The sequence below is a fragment of the Rousettus aegyptiacus genome, unplaced genomic scaffold, assembly GCF_014176215.1.
Source record: "Rousettus aegyptiacus isolate mRouAeg1 unplaced genomic scaffold, mRouAeg1.p scaffold_m13_p_1, whole genome shotgun sequence".
NCBI classification, from domain to species: Eukaryota; Metazoa; Chordata; class Mammalia; order Chiroptera; family Pteropodidae; genus Rousettus; species Rousettus aegyptiacus.
In genome coordinates this window covers 169,534,022-169,557,721 of record NW_023416284.1, presented here as the reverse complement: position 1 = coordinate 169,557,721, position 23,700 = coordinate 169,534,022, and the positions used below count along the sequence as shown (strand labels likewise).

Here is a 23,700-nt window from a genome sequence, read left to right as displayed (position 1 = left end):
GCCTTGTGCTGTTTCCCGCCTCTCTGCTTTTATGTGTTCTTCCCTCTGCCCGAAATACACCGCCTCCCAATTGTCCACCTGGCACACTCCTAGACACAGCCTAAGTAGTCATACCAACATTTAGACAGCAGAGATGTTCGAAAAGGAAAAACAAAGGAAAGTGATCTTTAATTCCACCCCCAGAGAAACTTTGCTGACGTATTGTTATTTTTACTTTTAGTCATTGTTCTATTTATTTAGAGACGTTGTTAGGCTCAAACATTCCACCCAAGTCCGGAGTACCCTGCCCAGATCTCATATAGTTTTTAAGTTTCCTTCAAGAGATGTTTAACTCATGATCTGGCTTCCCGTCACCGCGATCAGTCTGCTTCTCTCGTTTCTTTTTCTCAGTTGAGCCTTTACCCTCACACACTTCCTGGGAAGGACCCAGGCTTTTCTTTTCCCTAGAATGGTAACCTTATTAGGACAATAGGCTCTGCCGCTAATTAGGTAGTTTTGGTTCCTTCGTGCCCTACTCTTAAAGTTCCAGGAAAAAGAGATCGCAGGCTCTCAGCTATAGAAGCTATCCTAAAAGGGCCCAAAGGCCAGTGGCGGAGGATTTGTTGGGAGGGAGGAGGGGGATCTATTTTCAGCTGTCACAAAGGAATAGTCCCCATCACTGACTTTAATGACTATAAAATCTCCTCCTAATGCCGAAGGCCCTTGTCTGGATTTCAGGATGGCTCTCTACCCCTCACCCCCACCATGCTACCTGGAGTTCATTAATAGTCTTCTTACCACAGGTCCCTTCCATGTCCTGGGCTTCACACCTGCCTTCTCTGATGCACATACCTATTTTGCTTGTTTGTAGACACTTGGTATTTCTTCCTAACATTTTTATTTAAAAATACGGTATATGTAGTAGAGAGAGGAGGACTGTGGAAGATTTAAGAGTCTGTAAAGACCTTTCCTTCCTTCCTTTCTCCCGGATGTGTGTCGTGCACGAACAGTCCTTCCTGTGGAGGCTGGGGACTCCCGAGGTGTCCAGGCCCCCCGCTTCCACTCTGTGCATGTGAGGGACAGACCTCTTACTGATTGAGCACCTCTGTGGTGTTGGGTCCCGGCTCCTGGTTTTTAGTGGTCTTTTCCGTGTGGCCGCCTGGCTTCCCTTCATCTTCCGTGGCTCTGCAGGCTCACATCCCAGGCCGCCGCCTTTGCCATCGCTTCCTAGGGCCGCCTCCCCTTCCAGCTGAGACAGTTCTGTTACTGTCACCAGCTAGAAATTATTTTGGACCATTTTATCAAGTTAGTTTGGTGTAAACTTAATTCTCATTTTGCCCTCCCCCCCACCCCCATCCCCCCCCTTTTTTTTTTTATCACCATAGACTTGTCACTGCACTGTCTTACCCAAGAGGAACTGGGGGTGGTGGTGGTGGGGAATTTAGAAGCAGAAGGCTTCTTCTGTCCTTGGAGCCTCTGAGAATTGCATGTCCCCACAAGCCTGCTTCCACCCTGCTCCACAGTGCAGAATAGATATCCTAAGGGAGTATCAGTCTAGCTGCAGCCTGCCGTAAAGAAAACAAATTCCTTCTCACCCCCATTTTACCAACCCACTTTGGGAAGGGCAAACATTGGTGATCAAGGTTGATCATGTGAGCTTACTGACAGGATCTGAGGCCACCCAAGTAGAGCTCAGAGTAATTTATAAAGTCACTTACAGAAGCCAGATACACAACGTATCTCCTTCCCTGAAGCCACAGTATCATTTGCTCTGTTTGGTCTAGAAGAATACCTCAGCCTCTCCTTGATGCTGTAGGTCTCCTTAATGGCCTGACTGCCTACGAAACACCTTAAGCTCAGCACATCTAAAACTGAACTCACCTGCAGAGTTCTAGGGCTCATCTTTGCCTTCCCTGTCTGCCACTACCATCACCTCTTTTCTCTACCCTACCCTAAGTCCTAATCTGACTAGCCTGTTTACAAAGTGTCATTTCAACCTGCCCTCTCATCCTTTCCACTTTTATCTCTTCTGAGATATGGCAGAAGCCAAAAATGGTCTCACTACCTCTGGTTCCACTTCTCTACAGTATCTTACACATTCTGGCCATAATTATCGTCAGAATGGATAATCCGATATGTATGTTCCTTATAGTGGATTGCAGTTGCCCAGGTCCTTGGTCATTAGTCTTGGGTCATCCTGGCCCCTTGTGATTTGGCTCTTGGTCTTCTGTGGCTCTTTGAGCCTTAGATTCCTGTGCTTATGCCTTTCCCATGCTTCTGATTCCTGTTGAATCTGTGTTTTGTTGGCATCCTCTACCTGCTCCTACCACTTCTCTCCCTACCTCCCTCACGCCTTGACTAAATTGGCTAGACGGTCCAAAATCTTACAGCAAAAGCCCAACCTTCTCCTCTGTGATTGGTCTTTGCCTCCCTCTTCAGCCTATGTGTCCACAGTGCCCCCATATTTGCATCATATTCCAGTCACACTGAACTACTGATTTCCAAGTGCCCTGTGTTGACTCATTTTTTTGGTCTGAAATAGACCACTTCCCCCTTTGAACAGCGGGTAAACTTGCAAGCTTAGCTTTAACTTTGGCTTCTCTATGGAACTTCTTTTGATTTCCTAAGCAAGAGATGATCACTCCTTACACAACTGGATTCCTTACCCACCTTGAGTTTTAATAATTATTTTCACTTTTTCATGCATAGGTCTTTATAGAGCAACCTGATTGTATCGTATTTGTTCATTCTTAAGGAAGAGCATCTTTGAGGGCACATGTCCCATCTGTGACCCCGGTCTGTTTCTTGCCTCTTCTGTCCTTAGTTGGTTTTGGCTGACTTTCTATTTTTGCTAATCTGGTTGGTTTGAAAATTGAGTTTCATTGTGGTGTGTTCATTTGTTTGTTTGGGTGGTGAGTGCTAAGAAATGAAACAGAAAATGTCAGATGTGGTAAGTGTGTGAAAAAGAGAAAAAAAAGGCAGGGGAGTGTGGGGCATAGGAATGCCAAAGGTAGTAGTGAGGTTGGTCAGTGATTAAATAGGTTAATGAGAATTGGAGTTTTGCCCGCCCTGTGCAATGGAGAGGGAAGGCCCACAGAGTAGGAAGTGCAAGGGAAGTGATTTTAATGATGGACCAAGGAATCTAACCTGGATAATATTGTGCATGTTTTCATTTCTTCATTAGCTCTCTGAGTTTATCCTTCTGTGAAATGCCTTATTTTTTTCATTCTTACCTGAAGTTTTAAAGTTTCGTTTTTAACATTAAGCCTGTAATCTGTCTGGAATTAATGTTATATATGATGTATGGTAGGAATTCAGTTTCCTTGCTTTCCATCTGGATAACCAGTTATTTAGTCCATTTGTCCTTTTTTCTTTCCCTAATGATTGCAGTGTGAGCTCTGTCATGTTTTCTTTAGAAGGGTGAGTCTGTTTCTTGGCTATTCGTTCTACCCTATTGGTCCACTTTAATCCTGTGCCTATATCATACTGCCTTAATTATTATAGCTGGTTTTTTAAAAATCTTCTATCTGTTGTCTTTTACTTTTTTCTCTGAGAGAAGTCATGGTCTGTTTGTATAATGATGAAATGATCCAGTAGAACTAGGAGGAGGGTTTTGGATGTTATTCTCTTTATTCTTGAACTTTGTTTTCCATATAAAATTTAGGATGATTATGTCAAGTTCTCACAAAGAACCCTGTTGAATTTTTGTTAGAACTTCATTGACTTAATATATAAATATAGAGAGAATTGACAATGTTATAATTATTCCATTTATATTTCCCTATTCATGAATGGTATATTTTCCATTTATTTAGGTCTTCTTTAATGTTTTTCAGAATAGTTTTATAATTTTTTCCATAAATGTCTTGTACATCTTTGGTTAGATTTATTCCTGGGTATTTATGTTTTGTGGCTAATATATATGGTATTTTAAATTATATTTGTTTGCTGGCATTGGAAATATAGTTGATTTTGTATTTTGATTTTTTTATTACTATATATCTTGCCACACTTTCTAATTCTAATAGTCTATGTGTGGATTCTCTGGAATTTTCTATGTGGACTCATTTGTAAGTAATGAAAGATTAATGCTTTATTGTATGGTCCACAACTTCTAATACAAGTGTTTAACAAGAGGCAGTGATAATAGATACCTTTATCATACGATGATGGTTTCATTAACTTAAAAACTATCTCTTTTTTCTTGTTTCTTAGTCTAGTGGTGCATATTTTAGCCATTTAACTTATGAATGATTTTACTGTTAATTAGTCTCTGGGTTATATTAGTTGGGTTATAAAAAGTTGCTCTATGGTATTAATTACTACTGAGTATTAGGACTAGCAAACACATAAAAATAGCAGATACCCTCAAAAGAAGCCACATTGGCAAACATAAAGGTGCCTAAAAATTCATCAGGAGAATTTATGACACTGAAGATTCTCAGATGCTCCCCCAGGGAGTTTGACTGCAGTGCCTGCCCTGACCAAAGTCTTGAACTTCCCACTGCCTTTTTTGTTTTTTTCCTTAAAAAAGAAAAAAAAAATCCTGTTCTTCTTTTAGGAATTTCTCTCTCTCTGTAGGACATTAATGATAGTTATTTTTGAAGTTTTCTTCTCTCAGAGTACCCCCCCCCCCACTTTCTTTATCCTAGTCACTTTTTTCTGTTTATTTTCTGTCAGTTTTTCCTATTATATGCTTTCGTCTGATTTCTGGTGGTCCTCAGCTGCCTACCAACTTATGAGTGAAGCCATTAAAAGCTGATAGAAGCTTTGTATGCTTAGATAGGGCTTGTCAACAAGGGCTTCATTGTAGGGCAGTGCAGGTAAACCCTGGGGATTGCCATATGTCCTTGGCATTAGCACTTTTCTCTGGGGCTCGTCACCTTTTCCAGAGAAGACTCCTTCAGTCTCCTGCCTGGGAGGGTATAGGCCTGGCTGCCAGTGTTCCAGTAGCCACGGGAAGTCTACAAACTTCCACCTAAGTCATCCTGTTTCGGCATAGTATCCGCTCTCATGCCCTCTGCTGGGAGGGTGTCAGAGGGCTGAATGCTTCACTAACAGGTTTTACAAACGCTCTGTTTTTATGCCCATTTTCATTCCCACTTCCAGAGGTACACGGTGCCCAGCATTCTGGGACCTCTGATGGGTTCTGTAGGGTGAGTCAGGTGGCTTCATAGTTTTCCATCACCAGCTTCGAATTTGCTTGCTTAGGACTGCCAGGTCAGATGCTGCGTGTCTACCTTCTCTGTGGCTTCCAAAATTTTGTCCCAGTTGCCTCCTTTCCTGCTACCTTGGGCTGTGTTTTTGAAAAATCTCATTAACACTGTTTTAGGAGTTTTCGGAGAGACTGGAGGTACATATTTTTATTCAATTTGTCATTTATAACTAGATATTACTCACGCTGTTTGTAAACAGAAGGCTAGTGCTCTGTGCTTTTCCAGTTGTGTGAGTCCCATGCATACATTTGACGTTCTGAAGCTGTGCTGTAATCAACTAGAAAGTCTTACGAATTTTCTCTCTGAATATTAGATAAATAATTCACGTCGGCTTTCTGGCTTATTTTAGGCCTAGTTTCTAAGAAAATAAGGTTATTTTCACTGGCTTAAGTTGTCTCTCAAGGTGAGAGTTAAAAGAGTCAGTTGGTAGCAGACCTGATTGTTGGGCAGGCTGTGGGGACACAGGTGGCCTGGTGCGAGGTGGCCCTCTCCAGAGCAGAACGGAGGAGTAGGGTCATTCGCAGCTTCCCGCCAACAAGGACAGAGTGTTCCCGTCATGTTAAGGTGGGCACGTCTACCAGGCTGTTGAATAAACAGTTCTGGAGGGAACACAGAAGAATCTTTTGTGGAGGCAGTGTCTCACCAAACACATTTTTCTCTAATTTAGCCATGGTTTTTTGGGCATCTGCTTTTTTATCTTCACCATAACCACTTTAACCTTAGCCATTGGGGTTTCTCCTGAACTATTATAATCACTTCCTCAGTGGTCTCCCAGTTTTACTCTCTCACCATGTGGAAAAGTGACTCATTCCTCTGCCCGTGAGTGACGGGGGAAAGTAGGAGTTTGCCAGGTGGATTACGGTGGCAGGGCATTCTAGGATGGGGCATAGCTTCTGTGGAAAACACAGCAGTGTGAGGAAATGGCAAGTGGACTGATCTGCAGCCTTGCTTGCCTTCGCGCCACGTGGGGGAGAGGTCTGCAGACATAGCTGGGTAGTGGGCCTTGTGGATCCAGCTTTAGAGTTCGTCCCAGGCGGGAGCCTTCTTCCAAGTAATGTGTCAGCTCAGGTGTTAGTGGATTTTAATGATGATGTCTTAGTTCTTTATTGAATGTATATTCTTAATAAAAGATTTTTAGAGATGCTGACATATTAACCGCTATGATTTTGAGGGTAGCCTCCTCTTCTCGTCAGAATTCCAGTATAGTACACCATGGCTCCTAATTTTGCATAGAGTTTCTGAGAATTCACAGCCAGGAGCCATGGAAGCCCAGCCAAAGCCCCACTTAGGAACCTCTGCTCTAAGTTAAGGCTAAAAACCCAGCCACAGCCATGTGGTAAGGTAGTGATCAGGGTGCACATCTGTAATCTTCAGCCTTAGCCCCATGAGCACCTGTTTTGCCAATCAGACATATAATGAGCCCCAACTCTTTTAACCTTGTACTTGCTCAGAGACAATACCTAACAAATTTTACGACTCATGTGCATAAGCAGTAACAACTACCTGGAGGTTCTGAGTAGCTTCTTCATGCTCCTGTTCCTCCTGATGTTTCTGGATAGTTTTTTCATTGATGATAGTGACTTGCTACCAAAGTCCTTCGAAGAACTGATGTTGAAGGAGGCACCCTCTCTAGAATGTCCTAGAACCAAATGAGCAATGAATTGCCATCTACCCTGCTCCATGATTGGCGGTGTCTTATCTTGTGAGTATAAGAAGAAATATCCTTGCTAGAGGCCCTTTTTAAATTGGCTTTAACACATATAAAAGCCATTTCAGGCTTTGGAAATATGAAAGATGGGGAAACGTTTGGAGTAGAACCTTCTTATCTATAAGGAATGGTAATGAATGGAGTCAGCTTCCTCTCAGAAACGAGCCTTGCATTGTATCACGGGGACAATGGAAGGAGAAGCCAGAAGTCATAGTTTATTTTGAGAATGTTGTAAAGCGTTTGTCTCCCATTAGACAATTGTGTTATACAGCACTAGGGATGTCCGAGAACTATAACTGTGCTCTGACGTCCCCTTCTACCATCGTAGACCATCAGCCCTCAGGGAACACAGTCCTTCCTGGCTGTTGCCATATATATATGTTCTTATTCCAATCTGATCCTCTCTCATCCCTAAAATAATCAGCATGAACAGAATGAAGCAGATGGCACAAGCCTTCTTTGGCGTACTGGCAGATCTGTGTCACTCAGTCAGTATTTTTAGAATCAAGAGGATTGAAAATTATGTCCTGAGATGTTTTGGGGGAAGACTTACTATCTTTCTAGGGTGACAGGTGTTGAAATATTACCGTATTTAAGACTCAGATGCAAACTGCATGTCAAGTCACGGAACAGACTGATTATCATCAGGACCATCGCTTTGTCAGTTCTCTGTTAGGATAGTTGGTGGTTTGCCAGATAATAGAACGTTAATCACAAGTCTGTTTTAAGGATGTGGCCAGAAAGCGCATCAGGTTTCAACCAAAGATTGGAATCAGCGGTAGCCAGCCAGCACTGGTCAAGTACGTGGTGATGGGAGATGCTGTATTATCCACACGGTTTATTTTTTAAAAATAGCTGAGCTTTGATCTTTGGCCACAGTGAATTTATAGTCTGTTGGGAAAGACTTTTTATAGAAGTTGGTGATTATATCCTGAAAACCATGCAAATGTTTATATTTGAAGGTCCATGTTAATGAAATACACAGTTACAGTAAATGAAATATTATAACTATTTGTAAGTTTGAATTCATCATTAAAAAAGACTTCCTGAGGAAATTAAAGAATGTTCACTATCATATAATTAATTCAGTTCCATATTTGAGGACCAACTTTGCACTTAGTGTTGGGCTAGGTATTTAACACAGATCTAAAACTCAAAAAATCTTTTTGGGAAAAGACAGTTATGAAGTAAGTTAAATAAGTATAAAAATGTTTAAGTGACTTAACTTTTTGTTATTGTTCTTTGGGAGAAAGTTTTATGGCGAACAGAGAGTTGGAGGAACTGTGCCTCACATTTAAGTAAAATATGACCACATTTGAAACTCTGGTTATAGACCCACCGTCTTTGAAGGCCCAAGAGAGATGAAGGTAATGTTGTCCATGGCTGTTGCACTTCTGAATCCAAAGAAGTGGCTGGAGAAAACTATTAATGCTAAAGGGCAGGTACCTTTTTAAAAAAAATTGAATAAATCTTATTTTTCCTTTGCTTGATATGTTGGTAATCAAAGTTGAAATCTGTTGAGAAACAAAGAATGCAGGCTAATTTTTACTTGCACCCTCACGGGTCCTTTCTGCGTGTGTAGGTATGTGTATTACTCAGACTGCCGGTTCCTCCCGATGTGACCATGGATGGTGAATTATCCGTGGGGGAGAACGCGCCTTTTTTCCTTTGCATCCATAGCTGAGTGGTTAGAACCATGCGCCGGCTGGTGGTTTCTACTTTTAATCCTAGTGTTTCATAAATACCGTATATTTGTAAAGGTGTTTTCAGATTACAATGTGCTTTCAGATCTGTCTTGTATCAATTGGTTGTCCCCAGTAGCCAGTGCGTCCGGTGGATATCACAAATGAGGAAACAAACTCAGGATCTAGCGAACAAGTGGGAAAGCTGGGGTTTGAACTGGGGAATCTTTCCACTGTATTCATAGAGCAAGCGACTGGATCTGCATAAATCTCTCCCGGGCTTCAGGGAAACACCTGAGGGTGAGGGTGAATCAGCAGCACGGCTGTCTCTGGAGGAAAGCACTGCCTGGCCTTTGTCTCTTCCGACAGTGACAGTAAGAGCCTGCCCGCGCTGCCCGGTACGGTAGCCGTTAGCCACATGTGGCTACGTACGTGGAAACTTCAGTTTCTCAGCATCACATTTGGAGTAGTTATGTATATGACATTTCCAACAGCACAGAAAGTTCACCCCTAAACTAGCTCCTTCTCCTGAGTGACTAGTGCTACTTTGAGTTCAGCTAAAGAGAAAAAGGAAAAGATGAATTTTTGTGTACATTTTAATCTTTTTTTGACAGACCTGGGAAGAGCAATTCCAAATGAATGAGTATATTTAAGGATGATGATAAATGCTATGCCTTTTATAACTGGGCCAGTATTAGCCAGACTTAGGCTGGAGAAGTAGGACACATCATGAGACCTGGCAGTAAAATCTTGGCCACACAGGATAGAATTCCTGGAAGGAGTTATTTTGTTTGTGGCCAGGGTTGTTGGGGATGCCTCAAAGTGGGGCCTCGGGCATGAACTGGATTACTGTGAGGGAATAAGGAGCTGGGAGAGGAATTTGGACAGAGCCAGGACAGGGGTTCAGTAAGTCACCACGCTTAGTCACAGAAGAACAAGGTATGTGTGAGCTGCCACCAGAAAGGAGGTTCGGTGCCAGGACACTGGCTGAGAATGCCTGTGTGCCTGGCTTTGGATCAGTGCTGGAGCTTCAGGTCAAAGTGTGCGCACACTTCTGAAGTTTCTGAGCAGGTGGAGCAGGACAGTGAGGGGCGTCTGCCTGGTGCCGGCTCCTTGTGAACTCTGACCAGACACTATAAACATCTGAGCTAGTTGATGAGGAAAACAAGAAGTACACTATGAAGTTTGCCCATAAAAAAGGAATGCATGTTTGTGTACATGTGCTATGTACTGATATTTAAAGATGTTTGAAGGACTACAATGAAAATTCATCTAGCCAGATTCCGGCTTTCTGATCTGAAAGTAACTTAAAAAGTAAGTAAAAGTGAACTTTTCACAATAAAGAGCAGCTCTAAAGACTTGGAGGTAAAGGAGTGACTGCAGGAAACAGACTCTTTGAAGACCTGCTATGATCGGTCAGTTTCTGAGCGTGTGCTGCCCACTCGACAGAGTAGAGAAAGGGCTGGCCTGTGTGTGGAGGCTCCTCCAGTGTTTAATGTAAACGCACAGTGCTCTAATTGGCACTTGAGAGCACCCACCCGCCTGAGATTTACTCTCTAGAACAGCACAGGGTTCTGGGTAGCCAGGGTTTTACTCTTGTTGATGCTGCTGCTTCAGACTCTTAAGGCTTCTCGAATGATGGTGTATTGGCAGGAAAAGAAGAGCCTGGTTTTGGAGCGTGGGTTAGGAGGTTAGTAATAATTTGAGTTTGAGACAGTTGAGATTGAAGAGATGGCAGGCCCACCCTCTAGACGTAGCTGGTAGACAATTGTTTGGATTTGGCCTTCCAGGGTGGGGCCAGAGAATGAGGAAATGTCCCCATAAACAAAAGAGGAAGAGATCAGTAAAACAGTTTACTGGAGGATGGTGCCTACACATTTAAAAGCCAAGCCATTAGCTCTGTTGACAGGGGAATATTTTGTCTGTAAAGGCACGTCACTGAACGAAATCAGCTTTCTCCACATTTTGTTTACATCATAAAGTTGAGTTCTTCTGCGTGGTAACCTTACAAGCAAATTAACTTAGATGTATACAAATTATTTCATCTCATCCACTGGAAGTTTAAACAGGTGTGATAACGTATGTTACCCAAACAGTGAGTGAGGAGGAATAGCCCATGGTCAGAATCAGCAGCGTTGATTTTTGTTTCTGTACCAGTAAAACAAACACCCCAGGGGGTTGTTTGTTTGTTTTTTAAATTGGTCAGCTGAGTCTCACACTGACTTGAGGTCCGATTTGAAGTAGAGAATTCCGAGTCCGTGGAAATAGTTGTCTCTATCATAAAGGAAGGCATGCTTCATCCACCGCCAGAACGCTGCTCGACTCCTTGCCGTTCAGGAGCACGGGCAGGTGGATTTGCTTACAGAAGCACCTCTTTAAGCACACGGGGAGGCTAGAGAATTGTGCTGCATTAGAGCCATTTCGAGGAACACGTTGATTCTGGGTAGTTGACTCTGAACTGGTGGGGGAGGAACAGCGTTGTTTTCCAATGGCTAATGCAAGGAAACGGTTTCTCTTCTCTCCACAGACAGTCTGGTGATCCAGGACATGCCCCAGCTCTAGTGATGCAAATTACCTTTCTGCTCCTGAAATCTCATCTGTGCCTCAGACTTTGTCCTCCCAGCCTGAGACGGCACATAAACTAGGATGTGGGACAGCAGGAAGCAAAGCTAGTGGTACTTGAGAGGCTGATGTCTGGGTAGAACCGGGCCAGGACCACAGCAGTGCCTCTTCCCTGGTCCAGAGTGCAGCTGTGGTGGCAGATGCGCACAGCACCGTCCTTCCATTCATGCTTAAATAGCACAGCATTTGGTCAGCACAATTGAAAAGGAAGGTTCTTGAGAAGCAAAGCCCATGGCTACCTACCCCTGCCAGTTATGTGGTAAAATGTTCCTCACCCTGGAGAAGTTCACTATCCACAGTTATTCCCACTCCAGGGAGCGACCTTTCAAGTGCTTGCAGCCAGACTGTGGCAAAGCCTTCATTTCCAGATATAAATTAATGAGGTGAGAGGCTTTAGAAAAGGTGTGTACTTTTACATATGCCTTCAAGTGGCTCTGCTGGCCCTCAGACCAGACACGGCCAGGGAAGAGGGACGCAGAATGTGGGTGCATTTGGCCTGTCAAGCTACATATCCCGTAGTTTATATGACAGTTTTGCTGTGCCGTGTCAGGTCATTCTTTCAGCACATGTTTCTTGTGCTCCTGCAATATGCCAGGTCTAAGAACAGAAAGATGAGAAGACCCATGGCTGGGCAGATAGTCATGCGAACACAGTTAAAGTGCAGTCTGAGTGCTTTGGCAGAGCTGTGCAGGTGGAGGAAGTTGTTCTCCCCTGCTTGATGAGATCCAGGAAGGCTTCTCAGAAAGGTACAATCTTAAACTGTGACTTGAAGAATGAATAGGTGGACAGCAAGGAGGTCCTGGGGGAACCCTAAGCCCTGGCCTTAAAGGCATGTGTACAGAGGGTAGTGTTGGGAGAGGAACAGGCGAAGCTCAGAATGGAGGCAGGAAGGAAGCAGCTCCCAGCAGGCCTTATGCAGCGCCGTGGAGGGTCGGTCTTATTCTAGCGGGTCTGAGTTGTGAAGAACGTGATTTGATTGGGAAGGTGGAAAGATGACTCGTTATTTGGAGAAGAGAGAATAGGCAGGCAGACTGATTTGAAACGTGCTGTGAAATCCAGGCATGGAGTACGGAGAGCTTGCTCGGGGCCTGGCAGTGAGAGTGGAGAGGAACGGACATCTCTAGTCGTGAGCTTTGGAGCAGTCTCTTGACATAGGTCTAAAGCCAGCCCAACAAATGGAATTCTGTTGAGTGTACAAATGTGGAGTATGTGCATTTAATCAGATGTTCAAAGGCATCCATGATACAACAAAGGATAAAAACCACTGGTTTAGAAGATGAATCCTTTAAAAAAAAGTAGTACAGTTAAATCCAAATTATTTCTCGAGTGCCCGTTAGGTACTTCTGGGAGGGAAATGGATATCTGAGCTGTAGCTTCTGCCTGCAAATGATTTTTATATTGTGGAAAAGACAAAACATGCAGAATGCACCGAAGTCGCGCAGTGGTCTGGTCGACAGCGAATGCCGGGCGTGCTGTGTGTGTGGTGCCCTCAGCTACACGCGCGGAACTCCCACCGGTCACTCTTCTTTTGATACCTGGTTAAAGGAAATTTTATTTCCCTCTAATTTTCATGAAACAGACTTTAAAACTTCAACTTTCAGGTGATCATCAAAATTTTTAGCGAATGAGGATTTCCATCTGTATAGTGCTCCATGGACCACATCATCATTAAACCTTGGAGTGCCCCTGGGGCCAGGCACTTGAAAGAGTTAAAAATATACATAAATCATGTTCCTGGCCTTTAAGAATGGCACCGTTATAGGTCATGTAATAAGCCAATTTTTAAAATAAACCAGTAAATGCTGAGGTATTTTAAAATTCAGATGTGTTCTGTACATAGGCCAAATTCTAGTTGCCATAAATATAAGCATTGAGTGCCTACTGTGTGCACCAATTTCATCGCAGAGGCTTCCTGTTTTGCAATAAGCGTCTCATGTGTACACAGTTAGGATCCCTACTCGAGCACTGAAAGCAGTGTTTGCTGTAGTGAAGCCACAATGAGGATATTATAACGATGGCTGAAGACCAGAATACATACAGGAGATAAATAGTTGGAGAAGACGAGGGAGCTAACAGATTATTGGAATGACAGGAATTAGGTGGAATGACTGTGGTAAACCGCACCGAAGACGACGTCTAAAGCAATATTTAGGAGGTGGTAGTTCTGAACGAGGGAAACAGCTCGTTCAGTTAAGAGTGTGAAATGAGGCAAAAAAAAGGGAAGCAGTGTGCTTTGTGCAAGAACCGCCCTCCCTGCCACAGCCACCGGCGTTTCTTGCCTCTCTGGCCTGAAGCAGTGATCTAATAAAGGAATGGAAGAGTGGCGAGGTGGCAGGATGCTTTAGGGGTTTTTGTTTGTTTGTTTGTTTGTTTAAGGGCAGCATTCCATGCCATTTCTCTCAGTTGCAACATACGCTCCATCTTATAAGCAGAGGTTGAGGGAGAAAATACCCGCCTTGCTTAACTAGAAAAGAGAACATGGGTCCCAGAACAGCAAACAAGGAAAGCAGTTAGGTGAAGACAGCAAAGGGCAAGACAAGATGATCTGGCCGATTGAAGCCCCTGCTTAGAAGTCTTACTGTGAGCAGTGACCCTCGAAGAACTTAAGGTCATTGACGCGAGCCAGGTGACACCCAGAGGTGGTGGTGTTTCCTGCTGACAGGAGGACAGACTGAAACTGACGGTTTCATAGGTCGTGAGGTTAAACGAGAGGGAATGAAACAAGCTGTTGAAATAAGTTCAGCTGTAAGATGATTGTCCTACGTTGGGACTGTTGGATGAGCAAGTAAGGGGCACACTAGAAGGGGAAGGTTGGATGACAAGCAAAGGAAAGAGTAAAAGAAAAATTCAGAGGTGTGGGTGCTGGTGAGATGTGAAAGTATTATTGCTCAGGTAACTAGTAGCTCCAACCTGTGCCTTTCTCTTAGGTGGTACAGGAGTAGGACAGGAAAGGGGGTAGGAAATCCCAGGTCTAGAGTTGTTACCTTGGCGTTGATCGACCCCTGGGTGGTAAATGAAATCTCATAAGATAATCTCCACAAAGAAAAAAGTGGGGAGAGGCAAGAATAGAAGATCCAGGACAGAGCTTTGGGGTCCTATTTACTAGTATTGGACCAAATAGAAAGAAAATTGTTTGAGTGCCAAGTGTGTAAACCAGTCCTCCTTCACGTCTGCTCCTGAAGGTGTATCTGTGGATATCTTATATAAGAAGAGCATGGTTATCTGCCTTCTAACAGACTCAGAAAAAGCCTTCTGCAACCTGCTAATGTATCTTAGTACAGCTGGAGCTTGGCGACACCTGCACCCTTTCGGATCTCACAGATACCGAGTGCAGTGACTCGTCCCGTAGCGTTGATACCTGTCTGCAGAACCCACCACGTCGTCTGTATCCCGGTGCATGCTGAGCTCTGGTGTCCAGGGCCAGGGTGGAACTTAACTTTTCTTTTTATCCCCTGCGCGTAGCAGGCAGTTTTTCTAAGGGAGGGAGGAAGGAGAGTTTTTTGCATTTTTTATATTTCAAAAGAATGACAAGGCGGCTTTATGTGTTTGAACTGGCACCCAGTCTTTCTCCTAGTAGGGGTCAGCACTGTTTTCTAAACAGTTGCTGCTGTCGACCCTCACCCATCCTGCTGCTAGAAAAGGATCAGGCATAGACAATACAGGATATGTGGGGCAAAAGGTAGTATTAGTACACTTTTGACTAAACACAATCTTTAAAGGAATTCTATCTTTTCTATAGAATGAGTTGTTTGAAATTCTTTTGTATCCAGAGTTAACAAGCTCAGTAGGATAAGCTTTTGCTCCTAAAGACAAAACACCTAAAAGAGTTAACTGTCAGAAGGGACATGAAGCAACATGCATTGTATCTGCAAGCCACAAGTTATAATTAAGAGTGCTGCTTTGTAATAAATACTAATACATAGGACTTGGTGTTCTATATGGTAGTTCATTATTAAAATGAAACTTGAAAGTTTTAAAGGATGACAAACTCAGGGTTCTCCTATAACACTGAGTTTTTCAAAACCAACAGAGTTTTGATTTTAGGAATTCAGCAGAACTGTAATAGAAATGGAATTGTGATAGTTTTCCAAAGCCAATTTGTGCTTTACGAATATAAAATAGCTATTTTGAAATTCTAGATTGATGGATGACTATGGCTTGTCCCTGAAGTTCAGTTAAAGAAAAACTTGTAACTGCTGCTAGGAGTAGCAGCTTAGTCCTCCTAGAAAAAGTCCTTCGGAATTCTGCCAGTGAAATTACCAGTGACCTTCAGGAAGTGGGTTGAAGAGATCTAAGAGGGCTCTTAACGAAACAGAGACAGAGGCTGCACACATCTGAGATGCTAGCTGATTGGGAAGTTTTAAGTGGAGGAAACCAAGACACTGGCGTAAAAAGCTCATGGGAGGCCTCAGGCTGAGGTTCAGAGCACAGGTGGTGGGGGTGGCATTCGGGGTCCAATCAGATCCTCTCTCTGAGGTTAAGGATAGACTTCTTAGTGTTCTGTCTATGGCCTGAACTTTTCATCTCAGTAAAGAGAAAGCAAGAATTGCATTTGAAACAATAACCTAAAATGGTTCATTAAGGGGTTCAGTGCCGGAGGCAAATTGAGTCACTTTTGGAAATTCAGTAATTCTCAGACTATGGAATACCCATTTAACCCTTTCCTGAAAAAATAGTTTTTATGATCATATATTTTTAAATACATACATCTAAAAATCTTTGCACACATTAGGAAAATATGTTCTCAAAGCACATTTTTTTCTTTACAGGTGTGAAAATTGCATTATGTCTTTCTTTAGTAGCACCTATGTGTTTTTTATTATAAAGTTTTGTATATTTGTAGAATCTGGAAAACATAGGAAAGTATATTAAAACTGAAAGTGGTTTCTTATGCCACCACCTAGAGAAAACTGTAATATTTTAATATCATTTCTACACTTTCTTTGGCTTGTAAAAAACTGAGTCTGTTGTGACATTTTTCCTTCTGCTCCTAGGCACATGGCAACCCATTCGCCTCAGAAGTCTCACCAGTGTGCTCACTGTGAGAAGACATTCAACCGGAAAGACCACCTGAAAAACCACCTCCAAACTCACGACCCCAACAAAATGGCCTTTGGGTGTGAGGAGTGTGGGAAGAAGTACCACACCATGCTGGGCTACAAGAGGCACCTGGCCCTCCACGCGGCCAGCAGCGGCGACCTCACCTGTGGGGTCTGTGCCCTAGAGCTGGCGAGCACGGAGGTGCTCCTGGATCACCTCAAAGCCCACGCAGAAGAAAAGCCCCACGGCGGAACCAAGGAGAAGAAGCACCAGTGCGACCACTGCGAAAGATGCTTCTACACCCGGAAAGACGTGCGACGCCACCTGGTGGTCCACACAGGCTGCAAGGACTTCCTGTGCCAGTTCTGTGCCCAGAGATTTGGGCGCAAAGATCACCTCACGCGACACACCAAGAAGACACACTCGCAGGAGCTGATGAAAGAGAGTCTGCAGGCCGGAGACTGTCTGAGCACCTTTCACACTATGCCCCCTCAGTTTCAGCTGAAGGCTGCCGCGCTGGCTCCTTTCCCTCTAGGGGCTCCTGCACAGAATGGGCTTGCAAGTGGCTTGCCACCTGAGGTACATGGCCACATCCACATCCACAATCCCTCAGAGCAAACCTGTCAGCCTGTCCCGCCGCTGCCAGAGCCGCTGATCCCCCTCCACCCAGTAGTGCCTCCTAACTCTCCCCCTCAGCCCCTCCAGAATCACAAGTACAACACCAGTTCTACCTCTTATGCCCCACTTGCAAGCCTCCCCATCAAAGCAGATACTAAAGGGTTTTGCAGTATCAATTTGCTTGAGGACTTGCCTCTGCAAGAGCCTCAGTCACCTCACAAGCTCAACCCAGGTTTTGATCTGGCTAAGGGGAGTGCTGGTAAAGTAAGCCTGCCCAAGGAGCTACCTGCAGATGCTGTGAACCTAGCAATACCTGCCTCTCTAGACATTTCACCTCTGTTGGGCTTCTGGCAGCTGCCCCCTCCTGCTACCCAAAATGCCTTTGGGAATGGCACCCTCGCCCTTGGGCCTGGGGAATCTCTGCCCCATAGGCTGAGCTGCCTGGGGCAGCAGCAGCAGGATCCCTCCCTTGCCATGAGCACCATGAGTCTGGGTCAGCTCCCGCTCCCTCCCATCCCCCACATGTTCCCCGGGGGCACTAGTCCTGCCATCCTGCCTCATTTCCATCATGCATTCAGATGACTGGTTTTTACAGCATACTTTTCTTACTTATTCTAGAAGATGGCCTAAGAAGCATTTTAAACGTCAGTTACAAGGGAAGATTTGGAGAGCAGGACTGGGAATATGGCTTATTCAGTGATGACTGGCTTGAGATAAGAGAGTTCTCGAACTGCATTTCACCTCTGTTGGCATGTATCGTGCTAATCTGTCCTGAGCGCTCATGCTTTTACCAAACTTAATAAGCAAGCATTCTTTAATGGAACTGCAACTGTGGTCATTACCGACATCCAGACGAGGGCCGCTATATGAGCTGTTCGTCAAATTGCGTTTCATTGTAAGCCATGATCATAATCATGTTAACTAGATAACTTTGCGTGGCACCGCCTAGTAAGGGAACTATGGAAAGGTTTGGATTTCTCCAAAGTGGGAGAATTTTTTTTTTTAATAAGAAAAAATAACCTTTATATCGCATATTATAACTACGCTGTGTATTTCTTTTCAGGGATCTTTGTACCTTCAGGGTTGGATGTAGTTTAGTTACTATTGCCATAGCCAACCTGTAGTTTTACAGAAACAATTGCTTGTGGAATAATAGACACCTCCATTTTAAACAAGCATTTTAAATGTAGTTTGAATATTTTCCACAAGATGCTACAATGTGAGTTATCACTTCATTTATCTTAAAGACCTAAACTGATTGTCAGTTATATCTGACAGAAAAAAAAAAAAAAATCACTGTGTAACCAGGTTAAGTGGTAAAATAATCCAGGTGTCAGTCAAAACATTTTGCTGACTTTAATATTGATTATATTTTTAATAGGAATTTAAGAAAATATTACTGGAATTATAAAAAAAATATATATATATTAAACACGAATTTTCTTTGCTCTGGCTTAAGATAGTACTCTGCTTAAGTATTATTTTTAATCACCAATAAGTAATTGCATTTTAAATTCATTTAAGTCAATATTAGTTTTATTAAAAAAGAATAACATTTTACAATGTAACTACAATGTATCTCTTGAATTTGATATCTAATGAGTTACAAATATGAAACTTAACCTTTTTTTAAAGCTCTTTTGTCTTTTGTGTTTAGAGGCTTTCTATATGAAGATATATCTTACATATAATAAACTCTACAAATCCTGACTATGCCTTGATTATTTTTATATACAGCTACATCGCGTAACCGTCCAGATCAACATGTAAAACGTTTCCAGCTCCCTGGCCTGCTCCCTCATGCCCCCTCCTGGCCATTACTTCCCTCACGGAAACTACTATTCCTGACCCCTAGTCAGTATCTACTAGAAACCAACTTTTTTTGAGTAAAATTATGATTTAAGATAGACGCTTATACACTTCAGTTAAATTCAAAGCACTAAGAACTTATTTCTGAAAATTGCTGTATAAAATTCTGAGTCTCTATAGTAATTTATTTCTGATGTGTATAGGTCAGAATACTAACTACAAAGGTTTAGTCTACCCGGGCTAGTTTTACATTGGCATTCACCATTAATTTCTAGCACAAATTAGAAACTTATTCCTTATTGGAATTTCTTCAGGAAGTACTTTTCCCCTCTCCCCCCAAATCTGACAAGTCTGTTTTCGTTTTACCTCTCAATAGGGTGGTGGGAGGTAGAGAAAGGGAAGCCTTGTGTTCATCTGCCCATCAAAGAAGCCTACTAGCCAAATGCGAACAACTGTTGCTCACAGCCCTTACCAGTGATGAAAGTAAAGGGCCGGAGGCATTTCAGACAAGCTACCTGGGGCTGGGCTGTCACATGTGGAACCGACATGGTAGATACTTCAACTACAGTTTAACCTGGCGGCAGGAAATAAGACAAAGGGACATAGGTTACCTCATCAGTAGGAATCCAGAGCTCTGGGATCTCTACATGAATTCCCATATCTCCTCTCACCTCTCCAAGGGAAAGCAATCTCCCCAGAGCAAGGGGAAAGGCAGGAGAGAGTAACGGCTCACCCCAGTTATAAAGCCTCACAAGATTGTTATGGAAGCTTACGCAAATACTATTACATGGTCTAGTAGTTTTCGTTCAATTCCAGGACACATACCTGATTTACCTGAGCCTGAAACATAGCATTTGTTCCCCAAAGTACAGATCAGAAGCATTTGAGATGTTGTGTTTGCTACACTATAAGTAGGAGTAGCTTGAGGTTCTCCTACTTAGGAAGAAATGGATTTTAATTTATTCCTAATTAAATTTCTCTGAGTTTAAGAAAAAATAAAAATTATTAGATTAAAAAGCATGAACTAAATATAAATGATCCTACAAAAAGAGTTTATTAGCCCTTAAGGTAACAAAGAAAAAAATAGTTGAGATACACCTCCCACTGGAGCTATATAAACCAATGATGAGATGAACAGTTCACTTCTGATTTGGCCATGATCAAGAAATCACCTGGGGTCACGTAGAGCATCCTTTCTAAAGGGTGGGAAGGTTGCTGTAACCTGTCGCCTCCATTGCAGTGTTTTTCTCCAAAGACTAACGGTGCACTGGTGTCTATGAGACAATTCTACATGGTGTACAGACGGACATTAAAATAGGAGTCATTACTATTGATAATTTAATGCTTACTATCAAATAGCAAAGCTGGGATTTCATGGCCAGTATGTAGAATGAAGCTGAGTAAAAAAAGATTTTCTTATTAAGTAAATAATGTTAGCACTCCAGAGACTTTCTCTAAAACTTTCTAATATCAAAGCAACATTTTCTTGAAAAGCCTATTAAATGCCCAATTAGAAAAATGCTTCAAGCGCGTCTTTAAATCAAGCATTATCATACAGGTTAATGTGTTGTTTAACGATTTGTTTTGAATATTCTGAAGGAAGTAAATAAGAAAATTCGAAGCTAGTTTTTACTTGTTAACACATGATGTCTCAAGAGGAATCAGAGATGTGCAAACAGACACGTGCTGAGGTGAGAAACTGGGTACAGAGCCGTCCAGGCTGATGAGTTTCGGGGACCCAGTCTGAAAGCAGAAAGAGAAGGTGTTTATTAGCGCATCATTGTTTCCACACTGAGAATGTTAAATGGGCTTCTTCAAGTTCTACTTGTTTTAAACAAGTCACAATATCAAAAAAGTCTCCAACATCATACCAATCCTCTTCCATTCAATTGGAGGAACTGCCCTTTTTGGGGGGGTCAGTATGTTTGGGAAAAGGGCCAGGTCAAAATAAAAAAAAAAAATTCCTCTTTCCTGTTAAGAGTCAGCAAGTATCATTTTTAAACTATATTTTTAACAAATGAGTACGTTTCAAGAGTAGACATTTCACCATCAGAACTAAGGATTCACCCACATTTCTCTTTGGTGTGTCAGCTATGGATTCATTCTCTTTAAGGCTCATTAACTATCTTGCACATTGGATGATCAGCAACACCTGGATTAGAGGTTAATTTCTTTTTTTTCTTACCTGGCCTCTAGGAGTTAATCTTTTTTAGAAGATTTAGTAAATCCTTTGAGTTTTGCTCCAGAAGCAGGGTCCACTGCTAATCCTTTGCAGGCATAAACAGATTTGTTATTATGTAAAAGCAAACAGCAAGAAAAAAAGAATGATTATGAAATCCTCACATTGGATTCAAAGTCTGTATTCTGTTTTGTTTTGTAGCTATAGACAAATACTCAAGTCTCCTTGGGCCAAAAACATAAGGAAAACCAAGGACAGTCTCAGGAGTGTTCTCCCCGCGTTGCTCACCCATGGACAGGCCCTTCGACCATCACCTCGGGGGGGCCACCATTTACCCCCGCTGAGTCCCAACACCTCTCCCCATAGCTGCCTTGGTTTTCGCGTCTTCACAATTCTCTGCCTGCTCTTACGCTCGCATGGGTTTGACAAGCCTTATGGAAGCATGAGATGCTCCCCTCCCAGGGCTTATTTACACAGTGATGGACTCATTTCACAAACAGGGTCCTTTGCCTTTGTCTCCAGCAGCTCTGTTAAGTATAGAGAGGTAGGAGTGTATGAAAATAGGCACACCATAGTCTATTTGGGACCACATGATGTGGGACAGAATTCTGAGAAACCTTTTTTCTTTTTTGTAAAAAGGAATTAGTCTCTTCTGTCTTAGAGGCCTCAGATGAGTGTTTTATGAAGGGGGAGTAACCAAACCACCCAAAGAAACTGTGACTCAAACTATCAATGGACATATCAATGGAAAGAGCTTTGGGTGCTCATCTTACCCAAAGATCTACAAGTTTCATTTCTTTCAAAGGATTAGTAGGTGACCCTTCAATACTCACTACATTTGCTACACAATTTAGCTAGGTAAGGAAGGGATGGTAGTGCAGAGAAGATGCTTAACTCGATCAAACCCACTGGGTCCAGAAATGAAAGCCAACCCTGCCCAACAAAGCTATAAAATGCAATTCACTAAACACATGCATGAAGCAGTACAGATCTAGAAACCAGAACTGCACGTTCATAGTGGTCTTTGTCTCTCTATATAAAGGTGCAGGAAAAGCTGAAGCTCAGAGGTACCTTCCCTGCAAATCAGTTGCTCTTATCAAAACCCTTGAGAAAATAGCCACCAGTAAGTAGATTTTTGCTGACTAGGCTATAAACTCATTTCCCATCCGAACATTAGAATCATTGTGGAAATAAAGGAAAAGCCATTTCTTTTTCTAAAGCAGTTTCCTAATATTTATAAATATATACATATTTATAAATATAAATGGAAATAATATGATATATAAAATATACATTTAAACTATATATGTAACTATCTCCTTATTGTCTATATTTTTTGACCCAGTTTCCAAAGCAGACAATGGCTCTAACCATTCCTATTAAATTGCTTTTGCAAGTTGCTTTACTCCTCTTTGCTTTCCTCATCTATAAACTAGGGATGTGAATGATACATTTACCTCCCTGTGTTATTGTGAGGATGAATGAAGATTAATTGCTGAAGTGCTTAGAAGAGTAAACAATTAAATGTAGACTGCTGTCCATGAAGAAGGGAGTTATTTATTATAGCAAAAAAAAGTAGAAGCAACCTACATGCTGAACATTAGGAAAATAACTAATTACATTTGTATTCTTGCACTGTGACGCTGTGTTTTTGAGGAAACTCTTTGCCATAGGGAAATGTTCAAAATTTGTTAGTGAAAAAAACACAGGATGTGTTCATGGGCTATGATTCTAACTTTGATAAAAGGAAAACTGAAAAAAAAAAAAGAATTATAAATAGGAAAAAAAATAGAAAACAATATCAGCATTTACAGTGGTCCTGTCAGGGTGTGGAATTATGTATTTTTTTTCTTTGTACTTCATTTTCCAGTATTTCCTACAGTAAACATTCATTTCTGACATGGTAATTTTTGAAAATGCTTTTTCTCAAAGGATGTCTGGCAGGATAAGTTAAGGTAGCTAGGGACGAGAAGTTCCCAGGCCATCATAACTGGCTTACTTATATGGCATGGATATTAATTACCTAGAGCCTGGGCGTCTTCCTGAGAAATGATGGCCCTCCTGGCTCTAGGGCCAGCCTCCCACTCTAACTTCTATTCACCCCCCAATGGGTCACTTGTCTCCTCAGTTTGTCCTCTGCATCCTCACCTTCATACTGTTCATTCCTTTTGCAACTTTTCTCCACTGGTCAACATCTAGCTCATCCTGAAAGCTCATTGCAAATGCCTCCGCCTCCACCGAGCTCCCCTCTCTCAGACTGTCGCCACATCCAGAAAGCCTCCCAGGCACAGCCGATCTTTCTTCTATTCCCTTAGGACTTTTACATCCCACTGTAAAATATTAGTTTACATTCCACCGTTAAGTATTGACTATTCTCCCCCTAGACTTGTAAGTCTCCGTGGGCATAAGAAACCACCATGGCAGCTGTGTGTCATCTTCATAAAACATCACAGGCTCTCTTGTAGCATATTTTCCTGCTCGGGCATATCTTCTCATAAGACTCTGGGATAGATAAGGATGGTGACTTACACACATGAATCCTCCCAGACTGCGAATTTAGAAGAAAGTATTATACACAGGAGATACTAAATGCATATTTTACAAGAGAGAGTTAAGAACAAAAGCCAGAGTTTTGGGGGGTTAACTGCCAGCTAGAGGAAAGACAATAATAGGCTTCACTGTGGATGGCAAATGCCCTAAACTACCGACTGTCAATCCAGATATAGCAAAGCTCAGCAACAACAGCAATCGTAAAAAGACCCTCGTATTACAAATAGATGAATACTGACCAGAAAAAAAAAATGGATAGTAGTTGTGAATGTTTCACACACGGGCCTGTTTCCATTA

General features: G+C 42.4%; 2 protein-coding genes across 11 annotated transcripts in view; one reads left to right on the top strand and one right to left on the bottom strand.

The window, feature by feature from the left end:
* Window positions 1–18,575, top strand: part of PLAGL1 (PLAG1 like zinc finger 1) — a 60,129-nt gene extending 41,554 nt beyond the window's left edge. For 5 of the 10 annotated variants that reach the window (XM_036222278.1, XM_016119553.2, XM_036222286.1 and 2 more), the window contains exons 7-8: window positions 11,113–11,590; window positions 16,202–18,575. In XM_036222278.1, the coding sequence (XP_036078171.1) occupies window positions 11,439–11,590; window positions 16,202–17,447 (1,398 nt within the window). In that variant the 5' untranslated portion in view covers window positions 11,113–11,438 and the 3' untranslated portion in view covers window positions 17,448–18,575. The remainder of the gene's footprint in view (window positions 1–11,112; window positions 11,591–16,201) is intronic. The other 5 variants (XM_036222293.1, XM_016119558.2, XM_016119559.2 and 2 more) reach the window with 1 other exon arrangement.
* Window positions 18,576–18,673: 98 nt separating this feature from the next.
* The window catches only part of ZC2HC1B (zinc finger C2HC-type containing 1B), a 34,734-nt gene continuing 29,707 nt past the window's right edge, over window positions 18,674–23,700 (bottom strand). The window contains exon 7 of the mRNA XM_036239288.1: window positions 18,674–20,941. Coding sequence (XP_036095181.1) covers window positions 20,874–20,941 — 68 coding nt within the window. The 3' untranslated portion in view covers window positions 18,674–20,873. The remainder of the gene's footprint in view (window positions 20,942–23,700) is intronic.